Source organism: Electrophorus electricus, chromosome 19, assembly GCF_013358815.1.
Source record: "Electrophorus electricus isolate fEleEle1 chromosome 19, fEleEle1.pri, whole genome shotgun sequence".
In the NCBI taxonomy this organism is placed as follows: Eukaryota; Metazoa; Chordata; class Actinopteri; order Gymnotiformes; family Gymnotidae; genus Electrophorus; species Electrophorus electricus.
Genome location: NC_049553.1, coordinates 3,485,116 through 3,512,228, shown reverse-complemented (window position 1 = coordinate 3,512,228; position 27,113 = coordinate 3,485,116). Strand labels below are relative to the sequence as shown.

General features: G+C 40.9%; 2 protein-coding genes across 4 annotated transcripts; both read right to left on the bottom strand.

Moving 5' to 3' along the window:
- Nucleotides 1-450: 450 nt before the first annotated feature.
- Nucleotides 451-19,210, bottom strand: map4k2 (mitogen-activated protein kinase kinase kinase kinase 2). 3 transcript variants are annotated; one of them, XM_027017206.2, is made up of 32 exons: nt 18,793-19,208; nt 16,588-16,645; nt 16,104-16,194; nt 15,661-15,725; nt 15,473-15,528; nt 15,162-15,209; nt 14,544-14,586; nt 14,295-14,367; nt 13,540-13,671; nt 13,341-13,403; nt 13,034-13,115; nt 12,527-12,637; nt 12,242-12,320; nt 10,531-10,589; nt 10,313-10,362; nt 10,080-10,118; nt 9,829-9,862; nt 9,574-9,730; nt 9,037-9,206; nt 8,041-8,082; nt 7,596-7,680; nt 7,387-7,466; nt 6,917-6,977; nt 6,660-6,783; nt 6,507-6,565; nt 6,262-6,365; nt 5,869-6,052; nt 5,711-5,779; nt 5,524-5,610; nt 5,319-5,389; nt 917-972; nt 451-812 (listed from the first exon to the last, which is right to left on the bottom strand). In XM_027017206.2, exons 1-32 carry the CDS (start codon nt 18,883-18,885, stop codon nt 725-727), a joined length of 2,613 nt encoding a protein of 870 aa, XP_026873007.2. In that variant the 5' UTR covers nt 18,886-19,208; the 3' UTR covers nt 451-724. The 3 variants fall into 3 exon arrangements, with proteins under 3 accessions (XP_026873007.2, XP_026873008.2, XP_026873009.2); XM_027017207.2 differs by lacking the exon at nt 8,041-8,082; XM_027017208.2 differs by lacking the exons at nt 6,917-6,977; nt 7,387-7,466 and having other exon boundaries at nt 18,793-19,210.
- Nucleotides 19,211-19,355: 145 nt separating this feature from the next.
- On the bottom strand, nt 19,356-26,097 carry men1 (multiple endocrine neoplasia I). Its single transcript, XM_027017209.2, has 10 exons — nt 25,916-26,097; nt 24,554-25,034; nt 23,745-23,953; nt 23,317-23,445; nt 23,199-23,239; nt 23,006-23,093; nt 22,413-22,549; nt 21,510-21,645; nt 21,220-21,393; nt 19,356-20,632 (listed from the first exon to the last, which is right to left on the bottom strand). The coding sequence occupies exons 2-10, from the start codon at nt 24,987-24,989 to the stop codon at nt 20,135-20,137; spliced, it is 1,848 nt and encodes a 615-aa protein (XP_026873010.1). The 5' UTR covers nt 24,990-25,034; nt 25,916-26,097; the 3' UTR covers nt 19,356-20,134.
- Between the last annotated feature and the right edge of the window lie 1,016 nt (nt 26,098-27,113).

Here is a 27,113-nt window from a genome sequence, read left to right as displayed (position 1 = left end):
AGCTAAATTCCGATTAACAACAGAAGGTGCCAACAAAATCATAATGCTTATTTATTTTTGCATTTTTGAGTCTTTATTGGAGAGAATAATGCCCCCTAGCTCATTTTTTCCATCAACGTCTAATGCCAAGTGTTTCCTGTAATAATCAACTTCTCATACTACTGTAAAGGAATCTTTACTGTAAAAACAAATTCAGTAAGTAATTCCAATAAGTGTGTTGAAGCCTTTATTTAACAGTGATGAGATACTCTGTGGTACAGGAATTCTTATGTTCTTTAATTCTGCTTTAAAAATAAATAAATAAATGGGCAGGGCCTTTCACACTTGAAATTTAGTCCGTAAAAAAGCAATATTTTAGACACGTCAATGTGTCTATATATATATATATATATATATATATATATATATATATATATATATATATATATATATATATATATATATATCCATATATAGCCAATATTTGCAAACAGAAGTGGGTCAATACCCTTTTAACGTGTACCAGAAAATCCATTTGTGTCATGTCCATTGCTCTCACAGGATTTAATTTAGAGTCACAGGTCAGATGGAAGTAGGGCCATATTATTCATCACTTCCTAACAGATGTCATGTCCTCAGAAGTTGCTGAACTATATGTTTTCTTTGTTTGAAAGAGGGACAGTTGGTGTTTGTACTGTCATCTTTCTCAGAATCCTTCAGACTGTTTGTCTGTCTCTCTCGTGTGTCAGTAGCTGCTCTCGTGTCCAGTTAGAATGTATAAATTGCTAGTAGCTGAAGGGTTGTCTGTTGGGATGCTCTGCAGAATAATGTCTCTGCAAAATATTTCAATATGATCCATGTCAGTCAGTTTAATTGTTACATTATATGATTTAAAATAGAAAGAAGAACGAGGGATAAAGGATTTTAGTTACATTACCTGTTTTTGCCTAAAACTCGAAAAACTCGAGTTTCATCTGTTATTTCTTGTGTTACCTGTAAAACAGAATTATGGTTTCATAGTCAGTACCTATATATCCAATATGTCATTTAAACAGCCACTGTAGGTCTTTAAAACCTCTAACAAGAAATATCCTAAAACTACTCTAAAAATGTGCATGATAATGATATATGTTAGGGATAACAACTTTAAACTAAGGGTGTAGTACAGTTACTGTCAATAATCTTTTTTCATAAAAAACACTACACTACACCATGGAAAATGTGTGACATGATATTTGATTCCTATTCATTAAGTTACCATGGCATTAACTAATGCACTGGTGTCAACTTTCGTCTGTGGTAAATTCAGCTGTTCCCAAGGTGAAAACCAGTCAAAGCCAGCATGTAAATGAATCCATACATATTAAAGACCTACACCAAGAGACAGTTGACTGACTAACACCAGTTATGAGACAAGCTCTTCTAAATCATGGCAGAGTAGCAAAACTGTATATCTCCTCAGTCTATATTTGTTTATAATTTCTTGCTCTATAATACCTAAATTTGGTGTTGTAACCCAAATGCTTGTGGCATTCTGAGATTTACATTTACATTTATGGCATTAGGCAGATGCTCTTATCCAGAACGACTTACAAAAGTGCTTTGAGATTTACTCATAGAATGAGATCCTGCTCTAACAAGTTCCCTTCTGCTACCGCAGTTGCAAAGTTTGCCATCATCCTGATGCCAAACAGGCCAAAATATGCTTTTTAAATAAAATAGCTAAATGGGTGCATGTGCAGATTTTTGTTAATGATTTGCATATGTGACCAAACAGAAAAGATCATACAATCCGCCTTTGCTTCTTACCAGGAAATTTACCGCCTGACTGGTTCAGTGATGTTTTTGCAGAGCAGTGTTCCATTATGAAAGTCATATGTAAATGAGAGTAAAATGTGGTAGCACTACATATCATGGAAATAGTAATATGTGCCAGTAATCCATTTATGAATGAGGAAACAAGTCACTGCAATGCTATTTGCTGTTAATGTCCCATTAAATCTTACGATATGTTTTATGAATTTGGCCCTAAAAGTCTAGTTCCAAAGTTTGTTCCACTCTGTAATGTGAGGGAATACATTTCAACATACTGAGAAAGATAAACCTGAAACTATATAAAATAACACAAAATATACAAGTTAAGAAAAAAGGAAAAAAAAAAACAGGAGCAGCAGTATTATATAACTCGTCCTCTTGAACCACTCTTGGAAAAAACAATCCAAGCATTTTTCAACTTAATCTCAGTATACCATATCAGCAGCATGGGATAAATTACCATTAATCATGATCATCATCCTTCCACTTTTCCTGGTGAGTGTCACAATGATAGCAGGCTGAAAAGATCAGCTTTTCCAACCTCTGTTCCAGCACATCATGTGAGACACCCAGACACTCCCAGGTCAGCTATGAAATATAACCCCTCCAGCAGGTCCTTGGTCGGCCTCTGGGCCTCCTTCCAGTGGGACATGCCTGGAACAGCTGTAGGGGAGGCTGACCAGGAGCATCCTTATAAAACTTCCCAACCACCGCAACTGGCTCCTCTCAGTCTTGAGAAGGCTTGAGTGGCTCCATGCTGAGACTTTCTTTAACTGCAGAGCCCTACAGCGCATCGTGGAGAGAGCGCCCAGCAACCCTGCGGCAAACCTCATTTCCGCCACTTCTAATCTCATTCTGTCTTTCTTTCCTGCTTCATCGTCATAAACCGATTCATAGACCGCAACACCTGTGCTGCAGTCTCAATGCCATCGCTCATGAACAAAAACTGAGATAATTAAACTCTTCCACAAAAGGCAAGTTTTCTCCTCCCACCTAAAGGGAGTATTTCATTACCTTTAGGTTAATTACCTTGGATTTAGAGGTGGTGATTTTTTGTCCCATCTGCTGTGCATGAGCATGTGTAGCACATATAGGCTTGATTTGTAAGGGTTGGCACCAGGCCGAGGCCCCCTCTGGCCACCAGAGTCAACCACACCACTAATCAGGCTTAACACCCAACAGCTGGGCTAGACCTTATATAAGCCCAGTGAGCCAGTCATTCTTTGCTGGGTCTTTGCCAAAGTTCTGAGCCAAGCTCCTAGCTGGTAACTTAAGGTATTGAGGTCTGTGAGCTCTTGTGCTACACCTCAATTCTGTGCTGTGAGGGTGTCTGTGTTTTTACACGTCCCCTCCTCTCTCCAGTTTTCCTTCTCGAGTCTGTCTCTCTCCCGAGGCTTCCCTTAGCCATTCAAGTTCCTCCCCATTTTTCGATTTTGTTTGGGAAGTTTTAGTTTTAATTTTCCCCAGTGCATCGGGGTTGCCATTTCTTCCCCTGCCGTCCTTTGTCCTTTTTCCATGTTCGGCGTGGTGTTTAGTTTTTCCTTTTGTTTTACCTGACCCAAGCTCTAACTATTCAGCACATGGGCCCACGATTTGTTTGAGGGTGGTTGCTCACCCAGTAGGCTGTTGGTATCACCCAATTTACAGGATTGGCATAATCCCATGATCTCTCCCAAAGCTGTGCCAGAGCAAAGGGCTAGATGGAAATGGCACTGTTCCTCCTGTATCCTTGGCTGGGTTCTAAAGACTACATACTATTTGTGTACTGAATGGGCCCCAAATCAGTATGCAGTATGGGACCAAAATAAATTTTTCCAGTACGGGAAAGATATCCATATGACATAATATTCCAGTACACAACCAGAGCTACCTTCATGGTGTCCTGCATCCTGTCATGCAATAGTGGTGGAAAATCTTTCCCAAGTGGGCGAAAGCTTCATGCTTTCACGTGACCTCAGAGTATACTATACAGTGTATACGACAGTGATCGGTATACAGCATACTGTATAAACACAGAGTGCAGTAAACAGTATGTCGTCTGCTATTTCGAACCTTAGGTTAGCCTTAGGTGCAACTATCAGGCAGATTCTCCTCTCCACTACTCTACTTTAAAAAAACAAACAAAAAAAAAAAACAGGGAGCACCACTGCATTTTCAGTGTTAACCACCCCATCGATCAGTCTCATCCACAATCCCCTACTGAGGGGGAATAACAATATGCCAGAACATCTTTGAGGGATTTGCTGCTCCTCCCTTAGCAACCACCTTACTTGCAGCCCTTCTGCCCAATACCTCTCAGTTGAGAGCATTACTCAGTCTGCCCTGTCATCCATCAATGTGTTCTTGGTTTGCCTCCAGACATCAACTTACCAGACATCATTTACATTTTTCGCATTTGACAGATGCTCCTATCCAGAGCAACTTACAATCTTAAGCATGTTACAAACGTAGTGTTAAGAGTCTTGCCCAAGGGTTCTTATTGGTGTAGTGTAGAGCACCTGCCCAGAAGAAAGGCAGCATTGTTACTATTATTGAGGATTTGAACATGATTTGAACATTCAGACTCATTGTCTCTTTACTCATTTGGTGGAAGTCCTATCTGAGGTGGAAGTTGAAAGTGTCTCTCACAGATTGATAGACCAAACATTCCCAGTGCACTTGGAAGGCTCTCCAAGGCTTAACAGGTCTATCCAGGCAAAATCCACTTTTGACAAATCCAGCTCAGCACCAAACTGTGATCAGTTGACAGCTCTGTCCCGCTCTTCAACCAAGTACCATAACACAAACGTACACAACTGTTAGAATTTTCCTCTCTGAGACTGACTGTAATATTGAGGCAAACCTCATGTCCACTGGGTTGAACTCCACTCAAGTGGCCCACAGCTTGGGGATGAGTATCCCCACCTCCACTTGCCTATCTCCTGTTGGAAGTCTGGAGTAGAAGAGACAGATTTCCTACCGGAGGCCCTTCTATGTGTGGACCTCTCACCAACTCAGGCTCTTTCCCTGCCACAGAAGTGACAATCCATATTCCCAGAGTCAGTTTCTATTGACAAGGTCTATTCCAACTGAAACTATCTAACTTATGCTTCTCACCTGAATGGCATTGTACCTGACCCTTACGCTTCACCTGTAGGCAACGAACCCAAACGATGGCTATACATTCCCTTTTCAGACTGAGCATGTCTGGGATTTCTGGGAAGCCTGGCCACCAGCCACCTGCCTGCAGACACCTTCCTGAAGCCTAGCACTAGGAGCGTGTACTAGTGTCCCTAATATTGGCAGAACACTCTTTATTTGCTGATGCTACTTGCGTGATAATGACAGATTACCACAAGTGATCATTTCAACGGTTTTTCCTCTTCTTAGAAAAGAACAGAAAAACCTGTTGACTCCACTCACCTGCAAAATGGACGCTGTATGATACAGATGCAGTAGATTGAGATTAGACTGAAAAATGCTGGAGTATTCTTTGAAGCAACTTTTTAGAAAAAAAAAGTGAGGAACATAGAAAACTGAAATACCTCACACTTATCCAGGCTACATCCTTTAAGACCATGTTTCCAGAAAGCTAGAACACTGTCCTCTAAACAAACTGTGAAGAAAGAATAAAATAAACATTAAAGCCTGCTCCATCAAATAATGTTCAGTGTGTTCTTTAAACAGCATGAACTGATTTTTTTTTTTTTTACTGTGATGCTCTGAGTATTTTAAAGTTGGATTTCTTACCTAAAGTCTCAATAGGGAAGTCAAAGTCAAGTTCTGCAGCTAAGTCCTTGCTAGGTACACCCTGCAGATCAACGATCTTCACTGTCTCTATGATAACAGACATAACAGTGAAGATTCTCTTCAGTCAGAAAGTGATGCAATATATTTTATGGGTACTTGAAGTATTTGGCATGTTTAGTGTACTCACTTTCTAGCGCAATGAGAACTGTATCTCTGTCCAGCTGTGTTACCTGCACTGCCCTTAAACATGTATTGTCTGTACACACATGTAACTCATCAGTTAAAGTAATCATTAGTCAATATTGAACGCATGAATGTGTGGTGACAACCATTATTTGCAGCTACCTAGGATGGAATTGGCAGAGCCATCCAGCTGAATGATGTCAAACTTCAGATGTCGCTCCGTCCGAGGTTGATCAGTTTTCGGCATGCATTCCCTCACCCCTACACATAACTGAGGAAGCTCGTCTGTGACTAAAACTAGGAGCTCAAAGATGACCAGGGGTTCAGGCAGGCACACAGCTATGTGCTGTGAGAGGTTGGAGCAAACAAACAAGATAGAAGATTGTGAGCAGAAACAATGGGTTTCTTTCAGTAGTCAGTTATTTCAGCATTTTCAGTCTTCACTGAGTACTTGCTGGTTTGCAAGCATCTTGCTGCGTGTCTGGTGAACCATGAGTCAAGCTCTAATGAAGCACTGGCAACAAACATTATGTCTTGTGTGCACCTTCTTCTTACCTTAAGATGCATGAATTTCTGCAGGGGTTCGTACCACAGGAGCAGGACCAATCCAGACGGCACGGCCGCACACAGGAACGTGCTGTCAGTGTATGGATTGCGAACTGGGGTAGTGTGGATGGGTCACGGGCAAATGCGTGGTTAGTAAGTCATACTCAATTCGCGTTACCATCAGTAAAAGAGATGCACTATATCCACGTGGACCCCCAAGAGTACAGGTGGCTGAACAAAAAGATTGTCCTCACCAACACTGCACTTCCGACATCCTTTAATGTCTGGGATCTTCAGCGACATGGCAAACCTCCTGTAAACATACAGAGGGATGTCTGTCACAACACTTGGGAATGCTTGGATTCAATGTATCGGAAGCACTTTTGGCAAAGAGACTCCATGCAGACCTGTGGATGATCTTTTCGGTCAAGCGGCTGGAACTCAAGGAAAGGTGGCCTGGTTTTCTCTGGCAGTGCTCACGTTGCTCAAACAGAGCTGTCAGATTATGGGAGTAAAGCTGAGATGACTTACCTATAAAAAAAGAGTAGCAAATGGGAATAATGAGTGCTTTACGCTGTAGTGCACAGCCTATATTGCCCATTTGGTAATGCCATTGAGAAAGATTCAATGAATTGGGAGACAATAAGAATATAATCCAACACACCAGAGACAGACATTAGGACATTGTTCATGACGTACAGCCAGTTACATCTCTGTGGAAGCAACTACAAAGAGAGGCAAGATTTGTTATAAAAATTATTAATTTATTCCCATATCACAGTAAGACACTTTATATTAAATTCAAATAAAAAGATTTATACCTGCCTATATGTCAACATATAGGCAAAAATAATAATGGACAAGACCTCTGTACCTCTGATGTGAGTATTTACTACTGTCTAATGCTACTGTCTAATGTTTACTCTCTACTCTGTTTAAATTGCAAAACCATCTACAAACTCACTGCTGACACCTTACAATTACAGATATTTTACCACAACTGTACAATAGTTCGTTTTAACTAGTTAAACTTCCTTTAATGAAGTTGCAAACTCCAGTTTTGTTATACATGTGTAATGACAAAGATATTCTATTCTCTTCTATTCTAATCTAATAGTAACAACATGTGAGAACCTTTTCCAGTGTATCCTCATGGAGCTCATTCAAATTGAGGGTGTAGACTCCCTCCTCTGACCCAAGAATCAGGTACTGATCTAGCACACAATATGAGAACATTCACACAATACTAAACCACACACTTCCATACATCTGCTTATGTATGGAAGTCTATCACAAAAACGCTACAAATAACCATGGTTACTATTCAAAGACAATGGGCTCACCTCTGCTCTTTGGAAATACCCATGTCACAGCGCAGTGTACTTTGAGTGGGCAGCCATTGAAGACTTTGGAGAAACAGGCCCCCATCTGAACCAGGACACACACACATGGAGACTGCTTTTAATGTACTTTTATATGTGAGAGTATTGAATTAGAAAACAATACAGAGTAGTCAGTCTATTATGTCATTGTCCCATGAACGAATGGTCAAACACTTATGACTGAGTATCACCCTTCTTGGACCTACAATGTTTAAAATTGATTTACAGTGTATTAATGATTAGGAAAAAATGAGTAAGAAAAATCTTGTCTTGTTTATCACATTTAAACTCACATGTGTTAATACACACAATGTATTAACGTAATCTCCAGTGCACATTACTACTTGGGATGTAGACTGGGGATGGAGTTCAGTGAGGTTTATGCGTTAGATGGGAAGACACTTACATGGACTTGTGGGGTGGGAGGAAGTCCATGACAATCAGCTCTCTACAGATTAAAGGTTAAAAACACAACAAGACAATTTATGTGCAACTTCTGGTAGTCTGTGACACTTGTCAGTAACTCTTTTAGAAATTGAGAAAGAAGAAAATTGTCTCAGCTCTTGTGTTAAATGGCTGTTGCATCAGTCAGCATTCTTATCAATAATTAGGCTTCACAGGACTTCATTTTGTATAAACGAGCACATTAGAAAAGGCACTGGAGCATTACATGCCCTTGGGTTCTATGTGATTCTTTCAGTCCAAAAAGGGGAAATACTGCTATCCTTTTGTTTCTAAACTGAAAAGTAAAGCAACAAAATCCTTTGTAAATACTGAAGTAACAAAATTAACTAAAAGAAAGAAGTTCTCCATAATTTCAATGGATTGAATGAGTTTTATGGTCATAGAAAGGATGTGAGTTGTGTCAGAGAGTATATAAGATTTGGAGCTAAATACATTTATAAGGAATTATGAGTAATCTAGCTTTTGCTGTTTATCTAATTGTTACACACATCACATGATGTATCAGTTAGCATACACAGTACAATCCATAAGTATTTGGATAGTGATACAATTTTTTAAATGACCGTGTTTAAATTATGTAGGTAATCACTGAGTGGTTTTACATTTGCATGCACACTGTCAGACTAACATGGTAGTAAAGATATCGATTCAACACTAGAATTCTAATAAAACATGAGGGATGAGTTTTCAGACACAGTCATGGTCAGTGGAGCTTACCTCTAGGTACCATATGGTCTGACAATCATCAGTAATTATTTTATATTTCTTATTCTAATTTTGCAACACAACAAATGGAAATTTAATCACCATCCAAATATATACTGCACTGCACAAGTAGTGAGGGTGGAATCCCTCTTTAAAAGAGCTTTGTGGTTCAGTGTGGGAGATGTTTTTACAAACATGTTAGAAGCCCAAAGACAAACACTGTGTGTCTGACCGATTCCTCTGTTTTTCTCCTCATGGTGCTCCACTCTGGAGAGAGGGCTTTGTCCTTGTTAGCAGTCTTGATAATGGGAGTATATGCCTCTTGTCTGTCGCCCCCTTCAGGTACACATGGGTCACAGCACCAGTGCCGCACATCCTGACTGGCTGAGCACCTTAACAGCACTGCAGAATGACAATTGACACTTTTTTACTTTTTGTGCATTTGGCAGACGAGCTTATCCAGAGCGATTTACAAATTTCACTCACATTACAGAGGCAGGTTGTGTGTAGCGTTAGGAGTCCTTGCCAAAGGACTCTTATTGGTACAACATAGAGCACTTGCCCCAATGGAAGAATTTTTCCAAGCACATTCCACACACCTGCAATGCTAAACTTTAACCTGCCTTTGTACGCTAATGTAACCCAGCATTTTATTCAGGAAAGACACATGATCAGACAAAAAAACATTCTACTAAAAAAAAATTACGAATTACAAGTATCTAATTTCATGTGTTGCTGGGTGATGGCGGGATGATGCGTGTTGAGGCACCTGAGCTGGGTCGCAGTGTGGCATCTGGCTGCAGTGTGGCACTGGGTCTCAAGGTCAGCTCTCCGTCTTTCTGAGTCCCGCTGAAAGCCACGAGAGGAAGTGACGCCGTGGAGGATGCTGGTGGGGCACCGAACATTCCACTCTTCCTCCTGTCCCTCTACGACACCAAAACCCCCTTGTATCAGCACAGGTATTAGACATGATGATCACATTCTGCTAGTGTCTTTCATGTGGATGTTTTCTCTCGGCCCTCACCTCAAAGGACGACAGTCTTTCTACTGTCAAGCTCCTGAAATGGGTGGGAAGATAAGTGGCTTGACATCAGACACAGCAAGAGTGAAACCATTCAATAAAACAGAATCCAGTGCTATCCGGTTATCCATACCAGCTTGTACAGAATAATGTTAGGGATAGTAAAAAGAAGCACAATAGTAGTGAAACATTTAATTCACACAGCTGATTTATCTTTTAAATCCAGAAGATGGCACAGTTCAGCTGCTTCCTACCTCTGCTGCAGCTCGACTTCCACACACTCCAAAAGACTCCTACAACAACCAGGGGACATGACAGTTATGATCAACAAGTGAATGCATTTTGCATATTTAATGCTCTGGTGGAGCTTCGGCACTTAGGACAAGGTTTGTGATGTCAGATGATGCAAGGCTAGCATTTAACAGTCAGTTTTGTTCATCTGCATAAATTGAATACTTTATTAAATATGATTACAAAGCATTCTTACGGAGACTCGGCTTCCTCCCCTGAAATACTCCAGTCGTCACAGGAAATGTACTGCAATAATAATCACAGTCATTCTCATCGTCAAAGTGAAGGAAAACGAATTAAAGGAAGAATATCGTCACCTTCCCTATCCCACCCATATAATTTCTCTTCGGTTCCCCAGTAAGTAGTGTTGTCCACATACTGTCATAGGTGTGAAGCCCATTAGTTGTAACTCACCAGATCTGGATAGGGGTCTGTCTCTTTCCTCCGCAAGGGGGCAAACATTACCTGGTCAACTGGACACAGAAGAACAACACAGAATATGAGTTATTCACATGACCATGTGTTGGAAGTGTGTGTGTGTGTGAGTGAGAGTGAGTGTGTTTTTGGGGGGGAGGGTCAATTCATATGTTTCTATTTTTTACCATTTTGATGTGTGAATGTATCATTTCTATCTCTACTGTAGAGGGATCTCACTCTATATCTGGCTAGCCTGCCTGACTCTGGGAACATCGTTAATGATAAGACATCCAACAATAGTGCCTCAGTTATGTACTCAACCCCCCCCCCCCCCCCCCCCCCCCCCCCCCCCCCAACACACACACGCACACACACACGCGCGCTGTTCAGCCTTGGAACTGGTCAGTGGTCCCATTTCCCCATGACTCTCTGCAGTTGTGGTTGTGTGTAGGCCGATATGTTAGGGTGGGGCTACGTCATGCAGCATATGACATACCATAGACGTGTGTAATACAGTGCCAGCTCTATAGGGTCCATGCCTGGTGACATCACCAGTGCATGGCTCAATGGTACCCTTGTCATGAAAACATTCCCTTTAGATCCACATTCATACATCAAACTCACTCTCTCCATACATCAAACTAACTCTACTTGTGTGTGTGTGTGTGTGTGTGTGTGTGTGTGTGTGTGTATTAGTGCATACAGATGTTGCCAAATTACACATAAACAATACATTTATCTAGGTAACCATTTTATGCTAATTCATTTTGTACTGATTCAGACTATACTGGCTACTATTCTCAGCATAGGGTCAACTTGAGTGGTCTTTAAAGACCTGTTGGCCTACTGAGCTAAATGGGCTTGACACTTAGCTCTGAACATAGCAATCCCTGCATTAATTGCTACTTAACAATGTGCCATCAAGAGAAGGTGCATTTTTAACATTTGTATAAAATTGGGGAGAACACCACAGCAGGTGTTTATGCTATAATTAATTAATTTATTTTTATTCTACATATATATGATAAAGGGTAGTAGCATGTGATCAAGTATTGGTAATATCAGGATCAAAAAAAGGCCACTGAAAGGTTAAATATTATATATTAATCAGCTAGCTTCAAATACCAGTTATACCTACTCAATGGCCAAAGTCAGGTCACTTATAAACAGGGGAAACATACGCTGGCACACTCAACATGGGGTACAACACTCACAGTTAGGAAACTCAAAAGTGGTGCACTAAATGTGTAGATTACAACTTCCAATTCACTGTAAAAGGCATAGTGGACTAGATACAGCTGTAGAAAACACATTACTTAAAAACCACCCCCTGAATGCACATATGAAAAATATGTGTGTGTCCAACTGAAAATGTATGTATAAGTAAATGTAGATAAACTACAAAATACTGGGAATAATATGGTACTGAGACTACATATGCAAATTGTAGAAACATATTTGCATTTTAAAGCATGAAACAATGTTCAATTTTCTTTTTTTTTTGAAGGAATAAATCTTAAACTTGCTTGGAATACACTAAATGTGCTAGACAATGGAGTGATTATTGTATGTGCTTTACAGAGAAGCATGATGATCTATCAGGCATGCTGGTCCATGTGTGGGTGTGCATGCCTGTGTTTGTTATGTGAATATGTGTTACGTGTCCATTTCAACTGCAAATGTACTGAACAGAATTCCTCATACTCACACTGTTCCTCAGACAGACTTCTCTCCACAGTAGAACACTTTCCCTTTGACCGAATCTTATCTGGGGTGACATCAAGGGCCTGTGGTTACGCGCGCACACACACACACACACACACACACACACACACACACACACACACACACACACACACACACAGAGTTATCTGTCCAAGAGTTCTTGCTTAGACAAGTACAGAAACACAACTAGCATTCCTCTTTTGCATATTGCTATTTGTGTGGTGTTGGTTTTTTACATTGAATTTGAGGCATAAAAGTCCTGACTCACATCCTGGTCACTGTCCTCAATGCTAGGTGCTTGATGGAGATCTGGGTTGTTGGCCATGTCCAGAAGCTCAATGACAAGATTTCTGGTCAGTAACTGTGTGACAAAAGGATGCTACAGAGAAGAGAAACAAAAAATTGGTCTCACAAGATGGACGAAAGACGTTCACAAAGACATGCAGCCAATCCAGATTTGTTATATATTTACTTTTTAAACCTGCAGGACATCTTGTACATCACCACTTACTGAAATTAGGGTTTGACAGGCATAATCAGGCATAATTAGTTGACACAAAAGCAACTGTTTGATTTTATGTAATATTTATAGATGTATAACTACACTATTCAATACATATATATTTCACCAATACACCCATTTTACATAAACTTTTATATTATTTTCATATTTACATTTTCAAGTAACAACTTTGTATTTTATGTAATAAAATGCTTTAATTAGAAACTGTAATAGATGTGTCAAAGTTAATAGATAATAGGAATCTTGTATTACCTGTAGAAGAGTTTCTGCTGTGGGCCTCTTTCGTGGACTCTTAGTCAAACACATTTTCACAAAGCTATGAAAGCTGGCTGACCTACAAAAAGGGAAATGGGGCAATACACACAAACCTATATAATGCTGGGTAAGATTAAACATACTTTTTATCAACTTATACAATATTACAAAGCAGACGCAATAAGTAATTTGTACAAAACATACAAGCTGTAAACAAATAATTCAAAATTATAATAACAATAATTATTTTTATTATTATATTTATTTTTTTATTAGGCTTAAGATATGTCACCCATGATCTTACCATTTTGTCTTATCTTTCAGTTTAGGGGGCTGAAAACTGCTCTTGGACATCAGCATCAGAGCCCTACAACACACCATTAATGATGCTATCAACACTTATACATGCAATAATAATACTTTTATATAGCACATAATGGATGCTGCACACGCACATATTGACATAACTGTACAAGTTTTTTATGGGCCTGAATCAATCGTACTTCATGGGATGCAGGTCGAACATGGGCGGCTGGAGCTCTGCCAGCTCGATGGCGGTGATGCCCACAGCCCAAATGTCACACAGGTGGTTATAGCCTCCCTTCTTCTCCACAGCTGCCACCTCGGGGGCCATCCTCAGATGCACATGAATACACCATTCACACACGTGGGCACAAACATGGTGAACTGGCACCTCCACATTACAGTGTCTGCCATTTGTCATTGTCAGAAGGTCTTTGTGAATAAAATGGCACGAGCCGTCATTTTAAAAGGTTGATTCATGCACATAAAAAAAAAAGTCACTCAATTTTAGCTGGAAATGACATTTATGGAAAACTGTAACATACACTCACTATCTATTTCTTTTTTAGAAACACCTCATAGCTGTGTGACTGGAGACTACAGCCTGTGCTGCTCAGTTGGTGCCAGAAATCCAACATCTGTGATTACCGAAGTTGTCAGAAGTGGTGTGCTAAAAAAAAAAAGCTTACCAGTGCTGAACCGGGTAGAGAGAAGCTGACAAAATTGCATGGCGAAAAACAGGCTATAATCTGCATGTGCACCTACACGATTAGATCTGTGTAATAATGTGGATTGTATATGTAGATGCGAGGTTTTTCCTGACACTTTGTCATGATTGTAGATCTAGCATGAAGTAAACCAAGCTAACCAAATCTAGAAGAGATGCACATTACAGCGAGATAAATCGGAAAGGTCTGGACGGAGGACAGCCTTGGTCACCGCGCATGCAGCTCACCAGTAGGGAGTGCCAATAAAGGACTTCCTCTTGGCAACGGAGGCACTGATTTCTGCCACCACTCCAAAATCAGCTGCAGAGACAGAGTGAGAGAGCACGAGAGCGGTGAGGGTTACAGACAGGTCATACGCAGGAAGGAGCTTTATGAGTGTCTTTGCAAGCCCATGCAGCAGATGCAGTTTGTACAGTGTGGGCTGTGGAGGTGGTGTGTGTGCCAAGTTGCAGTAAGTCCAACAAAATTTCACTGACCCAGTTTCACATCTCCCCGTTCAGTGAGAAGGATGTTGGCCCCCTGCATTTAAAAAAAAAAAGTTATTTTATCTGTGTGCAACAAAAGCACTATGTTTTACAGCTCAAAATGTTTTACAGCTCAAAAGTTATTTTAGATGCAACATAAATTCAAGAAAAAGTTTATGAGGTCAGAGTTTGCTGTATATTACATAAAGATTATAAGTCTGATTTCTGAACAAAAGAAAATATTTTAAAATATTTTATTGTGCTGTAACACAACATGTGAAAACTTTTGTAGATTGTGTTTAATTGACATTACAATAGTTTATAACAATCTCATTTCAGAATTTTGATGAATAAGCCAGTAGTGACAAACAAGAATAATCCACTAAATATTTACAAAGTAATTCCCTAAATATTTATAAAGTTGTCACTGCCTTATTAAAGTCTGCACCAAAGTAAAAGCCTTTAGTTACATATTCACTTAAAACATTATTGTAAAGTTCTAATATTCCTAATATTATGCAGATGGCTAATGAGGTATTTTTGCAAAGGTGAACATTTTTACAGTTTAAAAAACATGGTATAAAATTGGACATTTGGTCACTGATTAAAAAACAACAGTTGCATCATTACCTTAATATCTCTGTGGATTTTGCCAGTGTTGTGGAGATGATATAAACCCTGTTTAAGTGAGAGAGAAAGCAGAGATCTCCAGTCAAAGCATCCTGTGAGCAGAAAGAATCCAGTAACTACAGGCACTGGAAAAACTAATAACAAGATAAATAAGTGTCAGCTACCACTAGCACAGGAAGTTACACAAACTGAAATGTGTAGTCCAGAATATATCAAAGGGGGATAATGCAAAGTGATATATCCGTCACTGACAAACTGTTACTCTTTCTTACACAGCTACCTGCAATAGGTCACTAAATGAATGGTCTCACCTGCAGAGTTTCCCTGCAGATATAGGCAATCTGTTTTTCCTTTAGAGGCCCCGTCACTATGTAGGAGATGAAACAGTTCATGATGAAATTATTTATGAGATTAAGTTATGATTGAAAATGGATGTTCAAGGCATTTTAATTTCCTACTGTGATTGAACCATTAGCCAGTCCTCACAGACGAGGCATACCATGGTAGATGTCCTGTAGTGAACCTCCTCCACAGTACTCCATACAGATCCAGAGCTTCGTGCTTCTGATGAACAAACAGATGGCAACTCTTTTGCAAGAACCAAACTTCTCCCCTCAGACACACACGAGAGCAGAGGTAAACATTCACTCGGATCATTTTAGAATTAGTACTCAGGTCAATGTGATGTTCATAAAACATTCACTCGGATCATTTTAAAATTAGTACTCAGGTCACTGTGATGTTCATAAAATGTATTCTGGAGTCATCTGAAGCCACTTGCTGGTTAGGTAACTATGTGGAGTGTACAAGTGCAAGGAATAAATATACTAACGCCCGCAATGCCTGTGAAATGTTTTCCTTGTTGGAATGTATCTTTCTTTGCCCAGATGTTTGCTGGGAAACTGCTTGAACTCCACAAGCAGCAGGCCATCATAAATCTACCTGTGGTAGCTGCCATAATAGGCCACAATGTTCTTGTGCTTGCACTCCTTCATAGTGGTGATCTCCTGCTGGAGGGAAGTGATGTCATCTCCTAAAATGGATAGAAAGTGTGATGTTACAGTACCTGTCATTTTAAAGATACAACTCCTTACTTAACTACTTATTATGACATAGCAAATCTAATGCTGTAAAACTAATATGGGCCACTTTCACAAGGCTGGTCTTTGTGACAATGACAAATCACCGTTGGAAATAATCTTCAGTCTAGGATTAGTCGTAATCTGGAACTGGTCCTGGACGTCTCAAATAATCTAAAGTGATGCAGCCTGATCTGTGCATCAATGTTTCTGCATGTATTACAGCATCTTGTACAGTTAAAAACAGGTTTACCTTGATAATTCCTGTCTGATATTACACAACTAAGCAACATTAAACATTCATGTGTCAGATTACAGAATTAAGAAAAACCTGTGTGTACACCTACCAGGATCCAGTTTAACAATTTTAATAGCAGCCATCTCTGAAGTCTGGATATTTCTTGCCTAGAAGAAAAGAAAACTCAGAATTAAAATGATCAGGTTATAATACAAGAAAAGAGAATGCCATGCATTCTGTGTACATCCGAGATATGATGCATCATGATCTTCACTAAGTTTTGGAGGGGTGTGAGAGATTCTACAGCATGAAGACGGACAGGGGTGAAGTGTTGGAGAAGGGGAACAGAGTCAACTTTCTAGACAGCTGCAGTGTGCTTCCATGTAACCCTGTGTGAATATCGGTGTGGAGAAACTGTATGTCCCACCTTCCATGGCCAGTGTAGTTTCATACTGATATGATTACTAGAGTCCTCCTGTTTAATTGAGTAACTAAGTCAAACCTATGTTGCATCCATATTATGTATTACATATGGCCTGCTTAGGGGTAGACTGACAGTACTCATTTTTAATTAGTGCTATACTGATATATATACACAAGATTTCTGTCAAAAAAATTTAAGAAGTCCAATTAATTTTATTTGGTCTGTTTAATGTTCAATTGATCTTCTGATTTTCTAAAATTCTCTTTGTCTTTTGTTTCCTGTTACCTTTCTTACAGTTCATTTTGTAGTGCTGGCATTTAAAAGCATCACATGCCACTCCAGACTAGTACTGAGCAGTAATCATCTGGTATTTGTGGCAATGTCAGTCACTGATTAATGATTAATGTACACCACCCCATCATTGTTGGAAGAGCCAAAGAGGAGGACTGTTCTAGCAGTGATGCAAACTAACCCAACAAGTAGCTGCAAGTATTTCTTGTGTAGGTGAAACAAACAATAGCCTCCGTGTTTTGTTTCTGGCACTGATAAACAGAAAATCACTCGTTCCAAGACAAAAGCTGGAACTTAGTGGAGCTGCCTTCCTGTTTTTTCCTGGCATGCCAGTGGATTTCCTGCTAGGACAGAGGTGATGGCGTAGTGGCTCTCAGTGGTTTTCACAGCGCAACCCAAAATAACGTTGCTGTGGTCTCAGGACAATGGCCTAGACAGGAAATTAGTCCCACTGTGACAAGCACCACACACATTTTTCTTACTTTCTTCCTATGTCCAAACTAGACCTGGGACACTCGTAGAGGGATGCCTCTGTATTACTCTGTACTACTGTTTTGAAAAGGGGGATTTACAGTTATTAGCAGATTTTTGACTGAAAGTAGAGACAGCTAGAAGAGTGCACAAAGCCTGCTTTGTCTATTGTAGGAAATAACAAAGGCCTGTTGGCTCACCCACTGAGTTATGATAGAGCCAGCTGTGCATAGCTGTGACAGTGTGGGCCCATGCAATGACACAAGAAAATTCAGAATTGTCTGAACAATTGTCTGTGCCATTGCAGTGAAGATAAACTACTCCTGGAATGTCAATGCCACACCTGCACACATGTCATTAAGTGTTGTGCAGGTGTGGCATTGACATTCCATGAGCATTGGCATTCCATTTGTTTGGGCAGTGTATGAGGTTCATAAGTGTTTTGTGCATTCAGGGATTAATCCAAATACAACACTTTCTCATACATTTATCCTTTACTTAACAAATGGTTTACAAAACTTACCAGTACGTCTGTGGATACTGGTAAAAGTTGGGAATGATTGTAAATCTAAAAACCCTGATCCAGTGAAAAAGGGATGCCGATTGCTAGTACCTACAAAATATATTTATTTCAAACCTGGAATAAAACATCGATCCTTAAAATTACACACTTACACACACACACACACACACACACATTTGTGTGAATTATCAAAAAAAAAAAAAGTCTCTGCCGACAGTCACACCATTAGCGTAGGCTATTAGAGGTCTGAAAAAAAACTGCGTGGTGACTGAAATGACTAATAAGAATTTTTTTTTTTTTTAAAGGCTTTACTTATATAAAAGAGATTACTTTTCAAAGGCAAATCAAAGCAAATTCTTATGTTATCTTACCAAGGAAATATGGAACTTAGTGAAAATACATTGCTTGAAAAGTTGATCAAAGCGGAGTAATGATTTGACAAGTAAACCACAAAGCATCTATAAATTGCTTTACGTGCAAAGCAAATAATTTAGTCGTCATGTCAGCCTGCGTTAGTGTTTGGAGCTTCTTGCCGAGCAATTTCCATCCCATGTTTGGGCAGGTAACAGGTCAACGGCACCTTTGATTCCGTTCACCCATCTCACCTTAAAAACATCACCATACGTGCCGCTTCCGACTCTGTGAATTATCTCGTAGTCATCCAAAGGGTTCAAAAACGAAACTCCGATAGTATTCATCTTGGAGAAGTTATTTTAACAGCTTGTCAGTGAACGGTCATTTCAGAGGTTACTTCAGTAGTTCACAGAATTGCATCCATGATCGAAGTGCTTAAGGGTTGATCCGAAAAAAAGCGCAGCAAAGACCGATACTAACATGCAGACATTTCTCAATCAGATTAAGCGAAATTCTCGCAATAATACTGCCCCTCTTTATGCCACATACCCTCTCAGAGCATAACTGAGATGGGCTGAAATAGTAGCACGATATTTATCCATTTGCGCATGGGCAAGGACTACACGAGGTGGGACATCTTTCACCGCCAACAATGGAGATTCAAGGGTGCTTGATAATACGAAAAGTACCACCTAATTAGAAACAATATAGCTCGCCCTGTCCAATGTTTTCCGTCTCTCTGTACACATAAATGTTTCTAATAAAATTTATGTTTCTAGTGAAGTGGATAGTAAGTGTATTTTACATTTTTAGATGTTTTAAAGAGACTTTTATTATTTAAAAATAGTTCAACCGTGATCAAGTTCTGAAGCGCTTTCATGAAAACATACTCACCTACAAAGTGAAATCTTACACTAACATGGCAACAAAGGAATGAATGCAATCAATGCAAAAATGCTAGCATGTAAAATTTGTCCAAACATGCTAAAATATGAAAAAAAAAAAGGCATGTAGAAAAATCGACATGACATTTCAAAGCATTAGGACAGAAGGCAATTAGAGAAACAACTTAATTCTTTCAAATGTACGTTTACAGCAGTTAAACTTTGGTAATGTGGTAATATTATATCACAATTACTGCAAAAAGAAACAATATAAAAAGTAAGGCAACATTTAATTATTATTATTTTACTATACAGCAGAACTGTGCCATTGCAGTCCTAAAGGGTCACAAGACAGTTTAGTGGTTTATGCCACTAACACAAGTGTCTCAGCTATGGAATTAATTTACAATTAGCAGATGAGGCAGGTGTTTGAGCTTAGAACCACTAAACTGTACAGCACTGTGGGCCTCGTGGACTGTAGCTGGTAAGTCCTACTATACAGCAATAAATCACATCAGTGCTGGTACATAATGAACCATTCAATAAACCACCAACGGTTCCCATATTCAACTTCAAATCTATTGCATTCTACTTTATCAGCGTCAGTCCTGCGAGCAAACTAATGTTTATTCAAGGTTCAAACGAAGTTGCAAAATGGGGTGTGTATGTGGGGTGGGAGTGGGGGGGGGGTGTTCATGAGATAAGCATTCTAGAGAGTTTTGCGGGGGCGTTTCATGAAAGAGAGGGTGTATTCCCCAGAGGGGGTGGGTTTCTGCCTCTTCATCTGGACCTGCGACTGGGCAGTGAGCTGCAGCTTAATGGCGCTAGAGTTGATCTTGGCCGCCGAGAGCAGCTCCTTCATTCCCTTCATCTTCTCGCTGTGGAACGTCACCACAGGTCCGCCGGCGGCCATCATCTGGCTAGGCGACGGGGCGGGGCTTGGGGAAGAAGGCTCGGTCTTCCCCTCTGCCTCTTTGACCCGGCCGCTCGCAGAAGAGCGGCGCCGACCGCCCTCTCCACCGATCTTTTTGGGCTGGGGCACCTGAGGGGGCGGGGCGGCGGCAGGCGGCGACGGCCCTGCCTGCTCCTCCAGCTTGGACTCGCGCCGCGGGCCCCTCCGGCGGCCCTCGCGGGGGTCGTCGCTGGACTGGTCATCGTCATCTTGTGGTTCTGGGTCTCGGGTGAAGATTGTCACTTTCTGTCTTATCTGAGTGGAAGAGGATTCAAAGCAGTAAATGGGGTTTGTTAAGCTTTGCCTCTTGCAAGGAACATGGACCTCTTGTAGGGATGCAACAGTATCTTTTGGGTTAGGGCCCATTACACTGAGACAAGAGTACAATCCTGAGCTGAAAAGTAGTACATTTACCTTTACGGCATTTAGCTGATGCTTTTATCCAAAGCCACTTAGAATTATGACTGAGTAACACTTGAGGAATTGAAGGTTAAGGGCCTTGCTCAGGGGCCCAACAGTGGCAACTATATATAAGTAATATATTAAATAAATCAATATTTATAAATAAATTAAATAAAGCAACCTGGACAGTGCCACTATTGACATGCAAATAATAAATTTACTCCAAACTTTTTTTTTTTTAAATACATGTAATAAACTGTTACTATAGAAATGTTTTTTTCTTCAAAATATTGACACATTTTCTTGTCTGCCCGTGTGCTCATTGACGCTTAGGGCAAACTACAGCATTTACCCAGAGTTGCACCAGATTGTATTAATCAGCCACTAAGATTTGAACAACTTGCAGTTCATATGTAGACTAGAGCCTAAGACTGATTTACCTGCGCGTCAAAGCGACTGAGGGACTGAACAAGGTAGGTGGCCCAGCCTACATGGAGCACAGGTGTGGGACTCCCCTCCTCCCATTTACAAATGCCATCATAGAAACGCAACAAGTGCGCAAAGCATTCTGGGTCGTGCAGGGCAGACAGGGCCGCGGCCTGTCTTGGCTGGTCCTTCAGGGTGGAGGCAATTGAATAAAAAACAGTTAGGAAAAGGTAAGACAGGAAAGGTTGAGATTCACCATAAAGGGTTGTCTTTGTTCAAGAACAATTGAGGTAGTTTTAAGGACCTTTTCTGTACTCTCGGTGCCCTCTCCTCCACTCTCGGCGGCAGCAGCTGTCTCTTTGAGAAGTGTGGGGATGACATCATTCGCGATGTCAAAAAACTCCTTATATATCTCTTCATCTTCACGGCAGTAGTTGTAACTGAGAACAAACAGAAGATGAGGTATGACTGGAGAACTCTAATTATTTTCTTATTTTTCTTTGTTATCGTGAAGTCAGTTCATGCTGCCTGTGTGGTTTACACCTAACCCGCGATTCTCAAGGACTGCCTGCTCATACACACCTGACTCGGCTCACGAAGGCATCGAGAAGTGTCTGAGGTGTTGAAGTCGACATGATCATGCAAGGGATAAAAGAGCAGCATGCAGTGCGGAGGGGGGTGTGTGTGACAACAATTAATACAAAAAATGTGAAGGGGTGGGCGCTAGCAGATTGTGTCCAGAAGTAACAGGATAACGGAAACGAAGGAAGGGGAAGTGTCTGGGATGGAATGGCCCGTTTCGGGCGTGGACGGGACTGTACATCCTTCAGAACATAAAAACATGATACACCAACTATTTATAGGCCTCTGGTCAATGCTGCTTGCATTGAAAGGAAGGTGCTGGTTCTAGGGAAGCCAAGCACCACCCACCCGGCTGAGACTGTACCGAACCATCCTGACAGTGTGAGGAGTGAGGGGTGTCCAAGGAACAATTAAAAAGACTTGTATTGTAAAAAGTATTATTTTTTGCTGGCAGTCACAGCATAACCAGAAACACTTAGGCGCTGCTTATAAATTACAGAATGTTTAAAATGAAAACATTTGGGCAAACTACACCGAACACCAGCGCAACCCTACCCTCTGCTGTTCCCAAACCATGGTCAACTAAACAGGAGCATGGGGAAAGCAGGCTGGAAGCTGGACTCACTCCTGCATGACGGAGGCGGCCTCGGCCCAGGCCCCCAAAGCCTCGCGAACGTTCCTGTGTCTGTAGTGGTACCCAGCCAGGTACATGAAAGGGTAGATGTGCTCGTTGTTGTAGTACGTCTTGGACGACTCTACAGCCTTGAAGCACAGTGAAAGGAACATGCTGTTAGGGGGGCTGACCCGAGGTCTGGCATCCGAGACAGTGGCGAGGCATGCTATTTATCTTCTTTGCAGTCTCAGTCACATGATATTTAAAGTGGTAAAAAATTTGTCGCTTGCTGTCTGTGCATGATGAATACTAAGCCACAAAACAACAAAAAATTTAATGAATTAATTTTAATAAATAAATAAATAAATAATCAATGGTTGCACACATGACAGCTTTCAAAAGCAAATTCCAACCTGTAAAGGAGTACAAAGTCTTCTGGAAAGAGACACAGGTGGCCATTAAGACCAGTGGCTCAAACTCTCACAAGCTACAAGTTACAGTGTGCTTTGAGACTGCTTATTTAGTGCCTCACTGGGCCACAGGGCTTGTGTACGGTTGGTTTGACTGTAACCCTCATGATAAATTAAACGATAATGCAGTGATACCTTGAGATGAATTGAGAGAGGGTCTCCCTTGCCAACAATAGGTTCTTGATCTTCCAAGTCAGCAAGGGTGCCCATCGCCATGGGATACCTGCAGGACAAACGGAAGTGCAGATGCTGAACACGCGTCGCCCTCCGTCAGTGACATTCAAGGCCATGAGACATGGCCAGTTATTTAGAGGTTTTGGTGACGCACCTCTCCAAGACTCCACGCTCGTATAGCAGCCAAAGCAATCTCTGCAACAGGAGAAGCAAGTCAGCTTTACAAAACCCGCTTGGTGAGCAGTATGCGTCCTCCATGTACTCTAGCTCACCTGCTGAAGCTGCAGCAGCTCAGTGCTGTCTGTGTGCAGATCTAAGGACGGGTTGATGGCACACACCATGAACGCGACCTCCATGTTACGGTTACACTTCATGTAGGAACCCTTTAGATACAACCAACTCTACAGAGGGGAAGACAGAAGTTAGACAGAGATTAAATGAGCCCATTGCACAATATATATCTTCCCTTGTAATGAGATAAGGATGACAAAACTAATTAGTTGTCCAGCTCTCAGCTGAGTAAGATTGTGTCAGTGACTTGGACCAGATTTTTATTCATGCTCTGAAGGACAGTCACATAGGTACTGTGCAAAAAGCCCCACAGTTTTAACTAACACCTCCATATTTATGTTATTCAAGAATGCATTTTTCTGGGCACCAGTTAAGCACAAGACTATGAGTAAGCAAATTACTCTCCCACCCTCTCATTGACTCCAGCAGTGACAGTCTGGCCTCTCCTGTCCTCATTCCCCTTGCCATGCCATGTGACCTCAGCTGTCTCCTCGCCCCCTTTGCCGAAGATCACCCAGGCGTGGTCCTCAGACAAGGCGAGGTGGACGTCCTTCAGTCCCAGCACCTGACAGGCAGCCACTACTGCGAACGCCACACCAGAGCTGTCCAGCTTTGTGCCTAATCACAAACCAAAAAGCAAACCAGAACATGCTACAAATACCCGACAAATCACTCGATGCAAGTTTTAATTCAGACACATGGGTGCCCAGTCCTGGAGGTATTCTGCCTTGCAGAATTCAGTTCCGACACACCATACTCTGGTACTCGAATGCTACTGAAGGCCTTTGTTAACTGTTAGCCGGTAGGTCTCCATGGAATGAGGTAGGCACTCATGCAATAATCTAATTAACCTTCTTAATATTCAAATTAGCCTTCTGTGTTTGACCAAAATTTTGACCAAAAAATGTAACTGCAATTATCTACTCAGTATCATTAACTGAAACATTGACTAGTATGTTATAGTACACAGTCGGCTGATTAATGCACTTGCATCACACACTAAGAAAATTTCCAGTGACTCATTTGAGTGTCCCTATTTGAATAATGTATAGGTCACATAGCGGTAGCACACTAATAAAAAGAATTCACTATGATGTGCAGTTTCTGGTAGCTAATTCTCTACTTACAATCACCAAAAACGTTTTTAAATAAACAATTAAATGTCTTTCACCATTTCTTTTAACATAATGACATTTCTACACTTTCATATCTTTTTACCTGTGATCAGACTGAACAGAGACTGAATATGGGCTCTGTCTTTGAAGTATGATCGGCTCAGGCTGTTCCAGATTACATCTGAGACCTTCTTCACCAGCTCCCTGCTCGAGCCTCCAGCAGGACGGCGATACAGCGACAGGTCCACCGCACCACGAATCTGCGCTGTGAAGCGCTCATGCAGAGCAGAGATCAGTCCGAGCTCGACGGTGGGAAAGCAGGAGTTGAGGCAGTCTCCTTTCAGGGGTTCGAAGCGCACTCCTGGCACGTTAATGGGCACCACCCGGTTGACAGCCAGAAAGTGCTCCACAAAGCCCAGTACGAGAGACAGCAGGGCCAGGTCTGGCTCCGGGTTTCCAAGCTCATAGTCGAACAGCTGTATTATTCCATCAATGCCCCGGAGGGGAAAGTGCTTCTTCTGAGCTGACCGGAGCCCCATGCTTGGGTGCTGAAGTTCAGGCAGGGACCTGTTGTACTATACCACCTTAAGTACACAGGCATATGTTTTAGAACACAGGAAATTATCCGTAAAACCTTTCATTTCAAAATGACAAAGCCAGAACACACAGCTAGCGTAGCAGCAACTCCCACACAACACTGGATATAATAATTGGAATAAAAATGTTGTTAGCTAGTTACGTTAGAACTTCAAAATTATCTGGATTCATACAGCAACATTAGGGGCTACAACCACTAATTTTAGTAAAGATGCATGCATAGCGAAAATGAGGGGCAGACTAGTAAAGCTCGCTACAAAGGGTTAGTAATAATGATAACACAGCAGTTATCAATATTACCTTAACAGCAGCCGCGTGTACAAGCAGCTCTGCCCAGCTAGCATTTTTTTGGCGAATGAATCATTTATACTAGCTAGCCAACTAACTTAACTGTTCACTGCTGGTAAAGTTCTGGGAGTCAGATTAGTCTAGCTACAGCTAACTAGGCTGGCCGACTGGTTTCCATACTGTCTAAATTAGACTGAGCGGCCAAAGAGGACAGACAGCTAACAGCCAGCAAGCTAACCTGCTAACCTCACGTTAGATAATAACTATCGACAAGCTTATTTATGATAGCTGCTAGCGCTGCTCAACATATTGGGGGGCTATCCCTTCCACATCTGCTAGACTAAACTGAGCGGCCAGTCCACTAATCAGTGGACACGATGTAGTTTCAGGGTTCTTATATAGCGTTAGGTTAGCTAAGATAGCTAACTAAGCTAAGCTATGCTACATAGAGTAGCTTTCTTCTGTCCTGTACATTAACCAACTAGCCAGTTAAATGTCCGTGCTAAGGAAATATGATTTGTAAACCCTATTCCATTTTATAGAATATTGTAATTTATGTAGCTATCATACACATACACACCGTCGTTGAAAACGATGTCCACATGCTTTTGTTTTGTCCCTCGCTTTTGCCGCGCAGTACATGGATTCTAAGTCAGGCAAACATTAAAACCACACACAATATCCCCACCGCAAGGAACCAGGAGTTAGTCTTATCCACGCTTTGAGCAAATCAGTGGTGTCTGGCTACCCACGGAAATAATAATATAGTTCATGTTTAAGGGATGTAACCTGGGAAATGTAGTTTAACCGTTTGTTTGTGGGAGGCACAGTGAGTGGGTCACGTTTTTAATGTCACTTGTTTTTGTAGGCGTGTAGGGAGGTTATGTGGGATAATGAAGATGACTGGAAGTTTGTGGTGCAGTATTTTTGCTCTTCCTAGGATTGTGATCTTCTTGGCTGGTTGATGCTGTCATTCCTGGCATACCTCTCAAAGTCAGAAATTTCCGATGAATGGGATTTAACGAGAGCGAATATGAATTACAAAGCAGTTCTTATATCTGAGCTTTTTGAGTGTTATGGATCTGTTGGAGCCACTCTTCCAGCTTAGGGGTCACATCACCGACTATCTCTAGTGGGCCCAAGTGTTAACCTTTTATCCTGCCATAGCTGCTGAATTGTCTGAATTGAAAAAATGGGCAAATCTGCACAGTCTGCATATGTATTTGTATTTGCTTTTTTTGTTGTTGTTTTGCATGAAGATGCAAGCCAGTTTAAACAAATGCAAACTTTGGACCATGAGATAAATGATCAAAATTATAATTGCTTTGTTTAGGTAAATACAAACAAAGTGACAACAATGTTATCCAATATTTATAGACTAGATATATGAAAATAAGATTCATGACTATAGCATTGTATAATAGCAGCTATGTCCAACACACCTTTGGAAAAATTATAACTGTCATCAATTATAAAATAGGAAAGCATAAAACAATGATACCTACAACTGTTATAAATCTTGGAATGAAATATTTCTTCATATGTACAATTTTAGATTTATGATCAATTGTCTGTTTTTATGCTTTGTTTATTTAGAGTTAAGTTTTCTTTCCACAATTCAGTCTTTATATTCCATAGAAGGAGAAAGGTTAGACCCTCTCCAGTGAATTAGTGATGAGCAGATCCGTTCCTACCACCCTCTCATTGACTCCAGCAGTGACAGTCTGGTCTGTACAAACCAATCAGGCCAAAGAGCAGTACAAACCAAACCTTCTTAA